Genomic DNA, 16166 nt, shown 5'->3' with positions numbered 1-16166 from the left:
CCGAGTTCAAGTGCAGCCTTTGGTAGGTGATTTGTTCCGACTTAGTGCCAACCCAACAAAACATGTTTTCTTCCCTCGATGCTTTCTTACATAGCTTACCTGTGGACTTTCCCTCAGACTGCATTCGAGTTTCTCATCCAGAGAATACGGTTACGTCCCTCTTGTGCGACTGAACAAGAAACAAGGGCCTTCTCTCAAAGGATTCGTGCTTGGTAAAACGAGTCCTGCCGAGTCGAATCCTTCACAGACAAGACAAGGCTTCTTCCTAGCATACGGAAAACACACAATGGAACAGACTAACGAGTGTGCAGGAAGCTGCAGGTGCATTATTAAAAATCATGTGTGCGCACAGGATTGTGGGTGTTCCAAGCATGCAGAGGATACACGCATGCATCCTCGAAAATCTCAGAACGAAGGACTCAGTAGGCCCAGAGCCTGTTAACGGACCTTTACCTTATTAGACATTCTCTGGTAGGCCTATACTTGATCGAATTGTAAAGCACCCTTGACATTGGAACAGTGCTTGGTGAGATTTGATGACGTTATGTCCTTGAAAGAGCGGCTTTGAAGGACCCATCCTTGACTTTGAGAAAAGCCCAAGAACAACAACAAGAAGAAACCAGACTTTGGTTACATACACAGCCTTAGGTGTATAAGCACAATACGACAATGACCGGCGTTCTATACATTATCCCTTACTTAGTGGGCAGTGGAATAACTATTGGTTTCCGTTTGTGATGACTGCTTTATTGTCTTAATTGTTTATCTGAACATAGAATGTTCTTTCCTACATTGAGATCCCATTACAAGTTGAGACTACTGTGAAAAGAATTCTTTCTTTTTTTCCAGTTTTTAGTATTCAGAATATGAGCTTAATAGGGTTATGGCAGCAATAACAGCATCACTGCATTACTCTTGATTTTTTATGTATTTATTTTTTGTGAAAAGATTTTAATATTTTATGTAAATCTATATGTACTGTACACACCGATTGGTGTACAGTCACTAAATGTACACATATATTAATTTATTGTAGGGCCCCCCCAAGAACAGAATTCCACCGAAACTTGGCATGCATTCAGAGGGTATCATAATGATCCTACTCTTCAAATTTTGTGCAGTTTTAAACATGTCAGCCAAAGGTGGGCGGTGCGGCCGGTGGGTGATGGATCAAAACGAAAAACAATGGTTCCATGTCATCCTTGTGGGGTTACATGCCCAATCCTCCAGAAGCTCCCGATTAGCCACGTCGAGCCTCCATTCAAAACATTAAAGAATCAACAGATACTGCAACTGCATGCAATTAACAGTTAATAGGCCTATATCATGGGGTTATTAAAGCTATAGTTCCGAATTAGTCATTGAATCAAAGGCTTTACTTTGTTAGATAGAAGCTAACAACCTGTTAAAATGTACCAGAATTCAGGAAATTGCATCTAGTTCACACAATGTTCATCTGGACACGACATACATGCACATATACCACAGAACACGACACATACATACACATATACCACAGGACACGACACATACACCACTGAACACGACACATACACACACATACACCACAGGACACGACACATACATACATACACCACAGGACACGACACATACACACACATACTCCACAGGACACGACACATACATACATACACCACAGGACACAACACGTTACATGGGCACCATGGAGATATTTAGGAATATGTATAGATGGTTATCTGTAGGTCAGATTAACAGGCTAACACTGCCTTTCTACAGGACCTTTTTATTTATTTGGTCAGCACACACCATGCTGCATTTAGAAAAATACCACATATACCATGAGGCCAATCTTCATCAAATGGCATATGAATAAAAAAGTGATCCACATACTTCAGAGAGCCGCTAGAAACGTTTGCATAGACTACTCAAACTGACAGGGACAAAACAGTAAAAGTAAAAAAAGTATCTCTTTTTTTTTTGGCCCAAGGGAAGAATAGTTACATGGTGTAATTTATTTTATTGTTCTTCAGTTTAAGATTGTGGATTGGTGGCATGCCAAACTTCTCCCTCAGGATGTCCTGGACCTCAGCATCTGTGATCTTACGCATCTCCATCAGGTCAAACTCTTCCTGGTAGCAAAACGTGACCTCACAGTAAATCCAACCAATCAGAGCTCTGTATCCCGTGGCCGTGGGCAGAGAGCAGATTGATTTGTTGGTATAGAGCGAGTCGGAGGCAGTCTGGAGGAAGTGGGCGGCGGCATGAAAGTCCCCCGGCTGTCGGGGCTCCAGGGTGAAGCAGAACACAGGGCTGGTCAGACTGCGGTCCAGGAGGCTGGACTTGGCGAAGGCCTCGTTGGGGATCAGTGGCGTGCGAGACGTTTTCTCCAGAACCCACGTGCCACCGTCCTCCTTCAGGCGGAACGTTCCGGCCGGCTGGGGCTGGTCCTTCCCTGACACCAGCTCCAGGGGCTCCCAGATCTGGTCTGCCAGACCGAAGCTGACGTCAGCAAGGTAGGAGCGTCCGGCCACGTCCACCCTGTTGATGAGGTGTCCCTCGCGGGCACTGAAGTCCTGCTGCTGTGGGTGGTAAACACGGGCGCCCAGCGCGGTGTGTGCGTATCCTAGCTGCCCCAGCACCCAGGAGAAGAGCAGGTTGCTCTCGCAGCACCAGCCCCCACGCCGCTGATGCACCAGCTTGTTGAAGACCAGTGGCAGCTCCATGCTGTTCTGCTGGCCACTGTGGAGGCTCAGGTTCTCAAAGGGGATGCTCAGCACGTGCAGGCGGTGCACCAGCTGCAGAGAGGCCAGGTCCGGCTTCTCAAACGGACCGCTGAAGCCGATCCTCTGGAAGTACTCCTGCAGGTCCATTCTGCACCTATAGCACATGCACACACACACACACACACACACACACACACACACACACACACACACATACATCATCACTGGCTTGCTCGCTGGCTCTGCTAGTTTGCCCAGGACTTTTTGTATATCATCTTTACTCTCCTAATGTCCACCATTAGTTGTTCATTGTGTCTGAATGAACGCAGAGCCATTATTTTCCCTGTATCAGGTGAAAAACTTTTATACGGGTCAATGCCCTAACTTATACCACTTGCCACAATGTAATAATATATTTAGAAATATATTGTATGCATTTCAAGATATTTACTATAAAATCCATCAAGTTATTGCAGCATATGTGGAACAAATATGAAATACAGAATTGTCTGACAGCAAACACAATCAATACACACCGCGAGTCAAACTTCAAACTTCCACACAGACACACAAATTCTCGTTAAGAGAAGCAGACATACATGTACATAGACAGATACATAGATAGATGTACAATAGATGGAGATTTTACTACAGAAAACAGCTCTTCTTACCACAAGAAAAGAACAAGAATCAAGTCGTCTGTCTGTTGGTCTTGATAGAAAGTTTCAGTCTAAATGAACTCAGTTTAAATCAACTCTAGGTGAGTTCCTCATTCTGTTATTTAGAATCACTGGTTCCTTAATATCATCTTGTGATTCAGCTGCTATTGCAATAGCAATCCCAACCGACTGTGACGTACACATTCTTCAATAACATTAGTGAAAATGCACATCCCAAAAGAAATAGTTAATTGGATCCATCTGTCTCGTGAGTCTGCTCACATAAGGATTTTTATACAGAAGGCAGAAGGTCACCATATCTCAGTCCTCCAACATCCGAATTCTTAAGCTAAGTTGTTTCCAACACATGTTAAATACTCTCACAAACAGAAGAATCTCAGCCACTCAGCAACTAAAGTAGCTTCTTCATGTATAACATTTGTCAAGTCAAGTCAAGTCAAGTCAAGTCGGCTTTATTGTCAATTTCTTTACATGCACTGGTCATACAAAGAATTGAAATTTCGTTTCTTACACAGTGCTTGAGGTGTTGTTCCCGTACTGCTTGTGGTCTCTGCAACAGGAAGTCCAGCAGCCAGTTGCAGAGGGAGGTGCTGATTTCTAGCTTGTCCAGTTTGCTGATGAGTTGTTGTGGTATTATGGTATTGAATGCTGAACTGAAGTCTATGAACAGCATTCTCACGAGTCTTTATTGTCCAAGTGGGTGAGGGCTGGATGGAGGGCAGAGCAGATTGCATCCTCCATGGATCGTTTGGCTCGGTATGCAAACTGGAAGGGGTCCAGGGTGGGGGGTAGGGTGGCTTTGATGTGTGACATGACTAGCTGTTCGAAGCACTTTATGATTATGGGCGTGAGTGCTACAGGACGGTAGTCATTGAAGCATGATGGTGATGATTTCTTTGGCACGGGTATGATGGTGGCAGCTTTGAAAAGTAATGGGATGACTGCTTGCTCCAGAGAGGTGTTGAAAATGTCTGTAAAAACATCCTTCAGCTCTTCTGCACAGTCCTTCAACACTCGGCCTGGAATGTTGTCTGGGCCTGCTGCTTTGCGTGGGTTAATGGTGGCTGTCCTCTTCACGCTGGCAGAGGACAGGTACAGGGGTTGGTCGTAGGGGGGAGGTGGGGTTTTCTGTGGGTGAGTGTCATTTTGTGCTTCAAAATGGGCGAAAAAACTGTTCAGGTCATTTAGCAGAGAGGTGTTGTTCTCACAGCTCCGTGGCACAGGCTTTAGTCAGTGATGGCCTGTATGCCCTGCCACAGGCTCTGCGTCTCTGCTGTCTTTGAAGTGTGTTGTTATTTTGTCTGTGTAATCCTTTTTTGCCTTCCTGATGCCCTGGGACAGGTTACCCCTCGCTGTTCTTAGGCCAGCTACATCTCCAGCTCTGAAGGCTTTGTCTCTGGCCCTCAGCAGTCTGTGGACGTCTCCTGTCAGCCATTGCTTCTGTTAGGCCCGAGTGGTGATGTGTTTTATTTCTGTAACACATTTGGTGATGTAGGATGTCACAGTGTCTGTGTATTCCTCAATGTCAACGTGGTTGTTGGCTATAGATGTCACTTGAAAACTCTTCTTATTCTCAGTGGTAGGGGACTTGATTACTAGAGGGAAGCACCACATTTTTAGCTTGGTTTTATGACTCATCAGCACAAACCTTGGAAAAGTTTGAATAAGGAACTATTCAAAGTGAAGTATCACATGATTCAAAATGACTCATGTAATTCAGATCATTGCGCCGTTGTCTTAATGTTTCACACACACACACACACACATACATAGCCTAGAGAGAGAGCAAGAGAGTCTTTCTTTTACACACACACACATACACTAACACACACACAAGTGTGTGTGTTGTGTTCTTGGTAATGGTTTTAATCTACAGCGTTCAGAAGACTTATGCCTCTCCCCACTTCTGAGGAGAACCAGGATGGGCATTTAAAATACATTATTAAAAAAAATAGTATTATGAAATGTGTATTGTATTGGGTTGAAGAAAATGGCATCGTATTTTGTATCAAAATACTTCGTAGGTTTGTATTTTTGTAGTTTAAAAATACTACCAAATATTTTTGGTACCATAAATATTTAACATAACATATTTATCCCCCTTGGCATCAATATAACACCATTTAGCGCTTACACAGTACCCAGTTAAAAAAAAAAAATAAGGGTGATCCTTCCTGATCAACAGTGTTCAGTGCAATATCAAGCAATCTGGGCATGCATTGATAATGTCAGGAACTTGTCTTAGCATTTGACAAGTTCAGCTGTGACTTTTTGAGTGCCTCTCTGATACAGTATTTATGCTATGAGATGTAGAGAAAGACTGGGAGCTCATAGGCAGAGACAAGCTGTTGCTCTGAAACACTGTCCACTTAAAGGAACCGTATGTAAGATTGTGGCCAAAACTGGTATGGCAATCACTTTCAAATTACTGTAGAGCAGTGTATCCCCTCCCCCTCCCCCCTGACTAGCAGAACTGGCACCCTGGATGCGGAACACTACAGACTTTGTGATTAGTAGATAGGTGGAGGGTGGCCAAAACACAACATGACAACATCAACATCAGTTGAGGGCTGCAACTTCACTTTTTAAATGACAATATCTTGGCCGGACTACTGTTGTCAGTGATATAAGTATTTGAAATGAACATGATTTGTCTAGTGACATATCAGGGCCATTTTATGATTATTGGAAATACATTTCTTACATACGGTTCCTTTAATCAACAGAGTCAGTGTACTGATGAAGGAGTAGACTAAACAGACATATATGGAAGGTTTGCAAAGTGATTTCATGCTTCCTTTAAAGAGAATTTTTAGTTTTCAAAATATAGAAATACAGTATTTTATTTTGACACATGGTGTGGCGACTGTATTTTGTAGTTTAGGCTATTTTGATACACTTGAAATTAGGATATTTGATATTTTATTTAAAATATATTTTGATGTATTTTTGCCCATCCCTGGTTGGAACTCCTGCTGCTGCTGTCCAAGTCAAACTACAGTTAGCATTTTTGAAGTGCAACTCTGCCACCTAGCTGCCATTCGTAGCACATTTGATGAGTGAATTTTGAATTGAAGCAAGTGACAGAAAGAAGATTAGCCTAGAAATCTAGACGCACCCAGCGGCAGCCAATGTAATGGCTCTTCAGGCTAAAAGAAGATGGATTTCTAAAGACATTAGCCTATCATGGTTATCAACACTCTTCTGTGTGTGCATCTTGATTCTTTGTTTCAGACATGATCATGCTGAGATGTAGCCTGGCTACAATAAGGAAATGACAAAAAAGACATTGCTGCTAGTTCACAGAACCAACATCCATCACATGGGCTGAAACACAGGTCTCCTGTTAGCCTACATGTAATGTTCTAATTTCTCAATTGGAATTACATTTGTGTTGTCTGATATTTCAGACCTTGGTCTACACTAAATTAAATTACATATAGCCTATATAATATAAAATAAAATGATTTAATTTTGATATCATAATTTAACAGGTAGGATGACGAGGTGTACTTGGGTAGGATAGGCCTATAGCCTGTAGGTGTCTCTGTGGAGCTGCCAGTCGTATCAGACTGCTGCCAGCTTTTAATAGCGTTGCAGCACGCCCACCGCTTCTTTCCTTTCCCTCGGACGCGCCAGCAGGACCCTATCCGCAGCTGACCGTAGCCATGGCGCTGTTGAAGACCAGCAAGCTTGTCTCCGCCGTCGGAGCTTTCTCCCCGTCCCTGGGGGTCTTCCCCTCTCGGGCAAGGTAACCTTAATGTTGTGTTTGCTCACTTCCTCACTCATATCGTTGCTTTCAAGAACATGGCGTGTTTCACGGTGCGTCTGAGGTCCTGTAACAGATCTCTCACGGTCGGCTTTAACGTTACCGAATGAAGGGTTGGCGGCGCCGTTGACCTTGCCGTGTAGCTCGAGGAGGCTACAGGCACGCTACTAAATGCTCCAGCTGCTCGTGACTCACTTGCTCATTGTGTTGGCATTACTGATCTTTAAGTAGAACGTGACATTGTAATCTATGGTTGACATGTGGAAGATGCTGGAGCCCACTCTCAGTGCGCGGAAGTTATCATTGAATGATTGCGATGTGGCTGTGGTGACCGTGAGGTGTAATCGTCTTCATGATCACAAGACTTTATGATGATGTTTTTCATTATTGTGTTAAGTGAACCGTGCGCCCTTAGGCCTACAAACGTTAAGTTGCCAATCTTAAACGAGCTGGGAATCACTATTCGGGCCATTTTTTTGGTCTGAAATTGAGAAGGATGTGCAACTTGAGAGCTGCTCTAGACACAGGGGCCGTTTTGTAAATGGCTACAGACAATAACCAATATCCCTCTTTTGTAAAGCGCCCTTTCTTGTTCGCCAATGTAGGCCTAAATGCATTATTGGTTTAGGAATGCTGTGGTTTCGGCGTTGCGGGTCAGAACGTGTTCTAATTTTTGATCCGTAGAGGACACCGTACGTGTGCTTATCTAAGATATGATTGGCTAATGTGTGTTGCCCTCTAGTCACCGATTGGTGAGATGTTTTCCGCTTCTCACTGTAGCGTAATGACTGATGCTCGTGTCCTTTTGAGAGGATCCTAGAGGACAAACAGCCTGCGCTTATAATTTCGATCAGTGTTATTTGAACACGACTGATATTGATTACTGTAGCTCTAGTGATGTACACACTACACAGAAAGTTTTTGAAGCATCCCGTATCTCCCATCGCACGCGCAGGCAGGCCTAGCGTAAATCGAGCTTCCATTCTCTGACGCCATGAAGATGCATAGCAACCCACACGCAGGCCATTCACGAGGTGTGTTCAGTCACGTCTCTAAAACTAGGGGCCGCATGAATAAGTAAAATGTGCGAGATTTAAGAGCTAGCAGTGGTTTGATTAGCTTAGACGACTTCTTATAGTTGCGTTTCAGCACTAATCTTATCCTATTAAGACAAGACACTTGAGAGATCCGATAAAGATCCTACATACTCCACCGCCGTGACTACCGCAGATGTCCTTATCGGACTACATAGTGGACTTTGCACTGATAAAGGAAAAAAAAAACGGCTGATCAAAGAGATACCATGATGATTTGCTTCAGTTGGACTTGGGCACTGTGAACCAATATCTTGTTAACTCTCAACTAACCCAGTGCTACATGGGCGAGCAGAAACAGCTGAGTGTCAACTGTGTGTAGGTAGGATACCCAGTGCACGGGTTCGAGTTGTGTCCACGCACGCGCGGCTGCGGTGCATGTAACTCAACCCCAGAAGTGACCTTTTCTTCAGTGGCTCTTCCCTGACCTCACACAGATGCACCTCGCTATACATACACACCCCTGCAGACACATCCTAAAAGTGTAGCCTACACACAAAACACACATTATTATAATTTATGCATGCTCAAATGCTTGCACATCACATTGTACATATACCGTAAAAACTCTAAATCCAAATTAGACGCAGGCTCCTTTCACCAGCCTGTTTTTGTACAGGTTTGACAAATAAAGGCAGGTCTCAATTAGAAGCCTGGTCTGTTTATATAAAGTTGTATAAAAACCCCTTAAAGCCCAGCAGATCACGCTTAGTTCACGCACCGAAATGTCAGAATAGATGGCACTGCTCAAAACATGCATTTTCATCTGATGAAAGAGAGTTAATTTGCCAGAGTTCTGAAATGTTTTAACTTCTGTCAATATAGACCTGTTATGCAGCATTAGATTGCTTGTCTGGGTTATTTTGCTTGTCTTTACCTCGTGTGTGTGTGTGTGTGTGCGCGCCAGCTCCTGGTGGACCGAGGTGCAGATGGGACCCCCAGATCCCATTCTCGGGGTGACAGAGGCGTTCAAGCGCGACACCAACCCCAAGAAGATGAACCTGGGTGTGGGGGCATACCGTGACGACAACGGAAAACCCTTCGTGCTCAGCTGTGTCCGCAAGGTACTCAGACGCATTTGGCAAAGACGCACGCACACACACAGTCCAGTATGCAGAGCAACAGGCACACATCACAGGGCCGCCTGTGTCTTTTGACCTCTTTGTGTTTGAGACCAAGAACTGAGAACCTAAGAGATTTTTAAAGCACATAGCCCATGCATATAGTCGTTTTACTAGTGGTAGGTAATGATCTCTTCCTGTTTCTGTAGAATGTCAGTGTTGCCTGAGATTGCTGATACTGGCATTTGCTGGTTTTGGTGAGCGAGAGACGCATACATGGTCAAAAAGCTACAGGGCAGAAAGGTCGAAAGCCCATTGCAGAAGAGGTGTGTGTGTGTGTGTGTGTTTGTCCTTCTAGGATTGGCTGCATGGGACGGGAGGATCAGAGGGGTGGGTAGGAGGCGAGGCGCAAGAGTGTGTGTGTGTGTGTGTGTGTGTGTTTGTGTGGGGGTGGAAACATTGGCGATTTGGGCTGTGTTAGCATGTGTTTTTGAGTCATGCTTAACTATTAACATATGTTTTTTTTATTATTATTTATGGCTAAACTGCACACACATGGCTCTGCTGCCTTACCCTGGCCAGAGCTCCTCTCTCTAACACGCTCGCTCCCTCCTTCTCTTCCTTTACTCTCGCTCCCTCCTTCTCTTCCTTTACTCTCGCTCCCTCCTTCTCTTCCTTTACTCTCTCTCACTCTCCTCTGCTCTCTCTCCATCTCATGCAGTTGTTTCAGTAAATATCACACTCGCGTTGCTGTACCAGGCCGTGTTCCATGGTATGAGTGTTAGGTCTGTTTAACCCTTGTGTGTATAAATGTGAAGGTGGTGGAGGAGGCCTATGTGTCAAGGCAGAGCCGCTCATCACTTACAAACAGCTCGGTATGCAGAGCCCGGCACAACATAGGTTTCCGATGTAAATATGACCAGAAGTGTGTGTGTGTGTGTTTGTAGGCAGAGGCTCTGATTGCCTCTAAACAGCTGGATAAGGAGTACTTGCCCATCGGTGGTTTGGGGGACTTCAGTAAGGCCTGTGCTGAACTGGCTCTGGGATCCGACAGCGAGGTGCTCAAAAGCAAACGGGTAAGTGCGTGTTTGTGTGATGTGTACTCCATCTGTGTGTTTGTATAGTGTGTGGTATCTTTGATCCATTTAGCGGTGTTTCTGTGGTATCGTGTGTACATGTGTGTGCTATGCTGTATGTGTGTCTTGAGGATGTATACACCTGTGTGTGTGTCGAATATATTGCATATGCACTAAGCAGCGTTTTGTGTGTTTGTTTGTGTCACGGATGTACTGTATAAACCTGTATAGTAATTGTTTACTTCAGTTGTTCAGTGTGTTTGTGTCTGTCTGTCATGTACTGTGTGTTTTTCACCTGTGTGAAGCAGTGTTCTTTTCTTCTTTGTGTCTCAGACCATAACAGTCCAGACCATATCAGGCACTGGATCACTCCGGATCGGATCCAACTTCCTGGTATGTCACTTCCTCCTGTTGTGTCTTCCTGTATCTTTATGGTGTATAATGAGATATTATGCCACGTCAGGTTCTGCAGTCGCTGCCTCCTCTGGTAATAGTATTGATTGATGTAGTATTAAATGCTCTGGTCCTCTGCACTGTAGCTTGAATGTTATTACTCATTTTTGTAAGTTGCTTTGGATAAAATGTCTCTCTGACTGTGCTTGTGTTTGTGTCTGTGCTTGCGCCTGTGATCCCACAGTCTCGTTTCCACACGGTGGCGAAGGACGTGTATCTCCCTAAGCCGTCTTGGGGGAACCACACCCCCATCTTCCGTGACGCGGGCATGCAGCTCAAGTCCTACCGCTACTACGACCCCACAACCTGTGGCTTCGACTTCACCGGGGCCCTCGACGACATCTCGGTACGTCCATCTCCTATAGCGCAGCTCTCACTCAGGAAATGTGTCGAGTAGGGAATTGATGGGATTTGATCAATGTTAATGCCATTGTTGATTCTGCTTATTGGTCCGATGATTAATTAAGCAATATAGCACGAGTGAGAGTGGGGTTGGTCATGGATATTCCCACGGGTGTTGTTCGGCCGTAGCCACGAGGCCGGAGGCCTATACACTATCACACAGGCATGTGGAGGTCCTCATAGATAATCAGATCAGTGAGCTGTTCGCTGGATGCCAGTTGTTGTATCACATGATCATTTGATTGGTTAGGTCATTGAATTAATTGATTAAAGGTGAAAAAAGGGATGGAGGGAGAGAACGAAAGTCTAGAACATGGACAGATAATGAAATTAAATTAATGAATGGATGGATGACCGGCAGAATAGTGAGTTGGAACACACATGGAAGTAATAATAAAAATAATCGTGATAATGATTTTTGAAATAGTCGAGCAGCCCTTCATGAAAGAATGATCTCTAAATGTGGTTGTTATTGTTCTTGTTCCAGAAAATTCCAGAGCACAACGTGATCATGCTGCACGCATGCGCCCACAACCCCACTGGGGTCGACCCCCGGCCGGAGCAGTGGAAGGAGATGTCAGAAGTCATCAAGGTGTGTGTGTGCGTGCGGTCGTGAGATTATCTGTCCTATGTCCAGATTAGTATTCATTCTTGTATCATGTATGGCATTGCATTGCATTACATGAGATTTGGAGCCAAACATATCACAGAGCTCTGTTTGGAGCATATGGAGGTTCATTTGCAGCTTTGTGTATGGAGGATTGTTGAGTTATTCAGGACAACAAATAATTTCATATGTATTTCTGCACAACATATGCTAGTTTGAGCCATGCAAATGACTTAAATCGCTGTCCAGAACGTGTCCACTCATACAGTATCTCCAGATAGTTTGAGACACAAACTTTAAACTGGTTGAATTAGCATGTGTCAGGAACCCCCCACAGAGTTTGTGTGGCACCGAAGGAAGAACTTAAGTTCTCTGCAGGTGTTCTGGCGGATTCATTAGGTGAATTAACCGCTGTTTGAGTTGTGTGTGTAAAGTTAAATTAGGACTGAAATGCTAAAAATGAAGGTGAAATGAATATATTGACTATCTATCAATATTCCCCTGCAGAAGAGGAAGCTGCTGGTGTTCTTTGATATGGCCTATCAGGGTTTCGCCAGCGGGGACATCGACCGCGACGCCTGGGCCGTGAGGTACTTCATCGAACAGGGCCACAACGTCCTCCTCTCCCAGTCCTTTGCCAAGAACATGGGCCTCTACGGTCAGTATGTCAGTGTGTCTGTGTCTCTTTGTCTGTGTGGCTGAAAGTGTTTAATTGCTGGAGGTGAGCACATTCATTTATATGTTTGAGACTCATTGTGCATGTGTGTGTTTCATTGCTGGCAGAGTGCACATTTATTTACATGTTTGAGACTGTGTGTGTGTGTGTGTGTTAGGTGAGCGTGTGGGAGGGTTCACAGTGGTGTGTGCGGACGCAGAGGAGGCTAAGAGGGTGGAGTCTCAGCTGAAGATTCTGATTCGTCCCATTTACTCCAACCCGCCAATGAACGGAGCACGCATCGCCTCCACCATCCTCCACACACCTGAGCTACGCTCACTCTGGTAAACACACACACACACACACACTCTAGTAAAAACACACACTCAAAAAAACACACACATCGCCTCCACACACCTGAGCTACGTGCACTTTGGTAAACACACACACACACACGCATCGCCTCCACACACCTGAGACTCTGGTGCGCGCTCACACACACGCGCACGCATGCGAACACGCGCAAACACGTTCACAAACACGCATGCACACTCTCATCACTTCCACCATCCTCAACACACCCGATCCAAGAGCACTTTGGTAAACACACACACACACACACACACACACACACACACACCAACACCACCATCCTCAACACACCCGATCTAAGAGCACTTTGGTAAACACACACACACACACACACACACACACACACACACACCAACACCACCATCCTCAACACACCCAATCTAAGAGCACTCTAGTAAACACACACACACTACTTCCACCACCATCCTCAACACACCCGAGCTAAGAGCACTCTGGTAAACACGCATGTGCCCAGGCAGGCAACTTGTCCTCACTTACAACTCAGAAATACCATCAACCGTATATAGCTCCTCAGGCCTGTCAGGTGAATAACCTTGTGTGTGTGTGTGCGTGCGTGCGTGCACGGGTGTGTGTGTGTATAGGCTGGACGAGGTGAAGGGTATGGCTGACCGCATCATTAGGATGAGGGAAATGCTGGTGACCAACCTGAAGAAGGAGGGGTCCACACACAACTGGCAGCACGTCATTGACCAAATTGGCATGTTCTGCTTCACTGGACTTAAACCTGAACAGGTAACACACACACGCAATCACATGCAGAGCCAACTTAAGTGTAATGAAAAGGTTGGAGTTATCTCCTGTAATGACCTAAAATTAATCTTGTGTGTGTGTGTGTGTTTCAGGTGGAGCGCCTGACCAAGGAATTCTCTGTGTACATGACCAAAGACGGACGCATCTCGGTTGCTGGTGTGACGTCTGGGAACGTGGAATACCTGGCACATGGCATCCACCAAGTCACAAAGTAGAGCAATGCATGCTGGGAGGGGAAGTCCAGTCAGAGCCACACACATCATTTCCTGTTTCTGTTTTCAATCCTGCATACAGCAGCCGTCTGATTGGCTGCTGGTTCCCCTTTGACCTGGAAGAGATGCTCATTGTGTGACCTCATGAAATGTTCTGTCATACAACCAGTTGCAATCTCTTAAGCAGAAAAATAACATCCTTTTAAACTCATCTGTTTCTGTACAGCTCTTGTTTTGAGTGTTTGTGTGTGTGATGGGATTATGTGTAATCATGTGATTCTGTAATTTGACCCTCATGCTACTTTGAGATTTTCATACTGACAGTCATTTCCTGCTCTTACAAAGGGTCACGCTACATCCTATCTGTTTGTAGTCCAAGGAATGTACACACACACACACACACACACACACACACACACACACACACACACACTAATGATGCTCCTGTCACACCTGTACCACACACACACACACACACACACACACACACACACACACTAATGATGCTCCTGCCACACCTCTACCTGTACGACACACACACTCTCAGAGCAGAGTGTATGTGCTGAGAAGTGGTTTAAGGGTCTGCTGTTGACGGTGCCTGGTTCCCTGGGGCTGCTGTCCCGCGTTTCTCTGGTTTACTGTACCGCACTTTACCTTTGGCACTTAGATGATGTGGTTTTATCTCCTCTTTCTGTGGCTCAGCTGGCATTACAAAGGCAGGGTACACCTCAGTCATGCTACACACACACACACGTACGTGTATGATGAGGTTAACGGTTTCAAACAAAGTGCTTGTATGTTTTTGTGAACATGTGTGAAAAAACACACACACTCATAACTGTTTGTACTCATCAGTTGTCAATAAACTGCGCTCTGGTACTGTTGTGTCTGGTAGTTTTCATCCCTTTTACATAACCAGTGGATTGTCCTCATGCACTCTGAAACACACAGACACTCGGGAGCATGCAAACTGAAAATGATATTTACTAGGGAGGTATTTTAAGAGGCCAGGTTTGTCACTGAAGCTTACTCTGAGTGAACTTCAAAGGGTTTGTAAACCACGTACTCAGGTGTAGAACCCCTCAGGGTTGTCTTTCAAACTGGAACACACACACATGCAGTAGAGCACTCAACGAATGTTTTTTTACCTACAGAGAACGCAATTCTTGAACCGATTCCGTTCAGAATTCTTTGATCTTTCGTGCTATCTAGTGAACCAGACCACATTTCCACCAGTTTTGAACCGAACCAAGGGTCCGTCATCAATAATGTGTTGCATGCATAACGAAAGTTAATGAGATACTGAAATGCTTGTTAATCTGCAGTGTAGTGCTGACTTGTTTACGCATGGTACCAGTTGATATCTACAGAAAAGGGGGGGGGGGTCCGAAGCACGGTGCCACGTTCCGTACCGTTTAGGACTATTGGTTGAAATGCTCGGAGTCGAACGGTTCAAACAAGTTGGTTCACTAACGGGAACGGAACCGGTTCTCTGACGGTGGAACCGAGTAGGTTTGCAGAATTATCAGATGTCAGGGATGTGTGTAGAAACAGAGAACAGGTAGGTAGAAATAGTGTGTACAGGTGCTGGTCATATAATTAGAATATCATTAAAAAGTTGATTTATGTCAGTAATTCCATTCAAAAAGTGAAACTTGTTGCCTATATTATATTAATTCATTACACACAGATGTATTTCAAATGTTTATTTCTTTTAATTTTGATGATTATAACTGACAACTAATGAAAATCCCAAATTCAGTATCTCAGAAAATTAGAAAATTAGGCAAATACAAAAAAAGTTTTTTTGCCAACTGAAAAGTGTGAACATGAAAAGTATGAGCATGTACAGCACTCAATCCTTTTGCCTGAATTACTGCAACAATGCGGCGTGGCATCGGTCAGTCTGTGGCACTGCTCAGGTGTTATGAGAACCCAGGTTGCTCTATAGTGGCCTTCAGCTCTTCTGCATTGTTGGGTATGGCGTATCGCATCTTCCTCTTCACAATACCCCATAGATTTTCTATGGCAGTGGTTCTCAACCTTTTTTCAGTGATGTACCCCCTGTGAAATAAGTTTTCAGCCAAGTACCCCCTAACTAGCGCAAAGCATTTTTAGTTGAGAAAAAAAGACTTAAAACAGAGCACTGTGACATCCGTGTCTAATTTATTAAACTTTGGAACCACGACTCCATCCATAAACTTCAACCACGACTCCATCCATAAACTTCAACCACGACTTGATTTAGATTAAGTGTTAGTATAATTTTATTTTAGTATAATTTATATTGTTTTAGTATAATATTTAGC

At 44.5% G+C, this 16166-nt stretch overlaps 2 protein-coding genes across 3 annotated transcripts; one reads left to right on the top strand and one right to left on the bottom strand.

The window, feature by feature from the left end:
- Window positions 1-1732: 1732 nt before the first annotated feature.
- On the bottom strand, window positions 1733-3930 carry LOC125286629 (arylamine N-acetyltransferase, pineal gland isozyme NAT-10-like). 2 transcript variants are annotated; one of them, XM_048231838.1, is made up of 2 exons: window positions 3897-3930; window positions 1733-2859 (listed from the first exon to the last, which is right to left on the bottom strand). In XM_048231838.1, exon 2 carries the CDS (start codon window positions 2850-2852, stop codon window positions 1980-1982), a length of 873 nt encoding a protein of 290 aa, XP_048087795.1. In that variant the 5' UTR covers window positions 2853-2859; window positions 3897-3930; the 3' UTR covers window positions 1733-1979. The 2 variants fall into 2 exon arrangements, with proteins under 2 accessions (XP_048087795.1, XP_048087796.1); XM_048231839.1 differs by lacking the exon at window positions 3897-3930 and adding an exon at window positions 3377-3408.
- Window positions 3931-6980: 3050 nt separating this feature from the next.
- Window positions 6981-14736, top strand: got2b (glutamic-oxaloacetic transaminase 2b, mitochondrial). Its single transcript, XM_048232044.1, has 10 exons — window positions 6981-7136; window positions 9156-9312; window positions 10257-10385; window positions 10719-10778; window positions 11023-11184; window positions 11728-11832; window positions 12355-12505; window positions 12681-12846; window positions 13477-13627; window positions 13738-14736. Exons 1-10 carry the CDS (start codon window positions 7054-7056, stop codon window positions 13858-13860), a joined length of 1287 nt encoding a protein of 428 aa, XP_048088001.1. The 5' UTR covers window positions 6981-7053; the 3' UTR covers window positions 13861-14736.
- The last annotated feature ends 1430 nt before the right edge of the window (window positions 14737-16166 follow it).

This window comes from Alosa alosa, chromosome 21, assembly GCF_017589495.1.
Source record: "Alosa alosa isolate M-15738 ecotype Scorff River chromosome 21, AALO_Geno_1.1, whole genome shotgun sequence".
Lineage (NCBI taxonomy): Eukaryota > Metazoa > Chordata > Actinopteri > Clupeiformes > Clupeidae > Alosa > Alosa alosa.
The sequence above is the reverse complement of the archived record's forward strand: the minus strand, read 5'-3'. Positions and strand labels throughout refer to the sequence as shown.

Bases quoted from the DNA above. Each gene is read 5' to 3' on its own strand.
- got2b (XM_048232044.1), top strand. From the start codon at position 7,054: ATGGCGCTGTTGAAGACCAGCAAGCTTGTCTCCGCCGTCGGAGCTTTC. The intron at 11,185-11,727 runs GTACGTCCATCT...TTCTTGTTCCAG, and splicing joins GGGCCCTCGACGACATCTCG to AAAATTCCAGAGCACAACGT. The intron at 13,628-13,737 runs GTAACACACACA...TGTGTGTTTCAG, and splicing joins CTGGACTTAAACCTGAACAG to GTGGAGCGCCTGACCAAGGA.
- LOC125286629 (XM_048231838.1), bottom strand. From the start codon at position 2,852: ATGGACCTGCAGGAGTACTTCCAGAGGATCGGCTTCAGCGGTCCGTTT.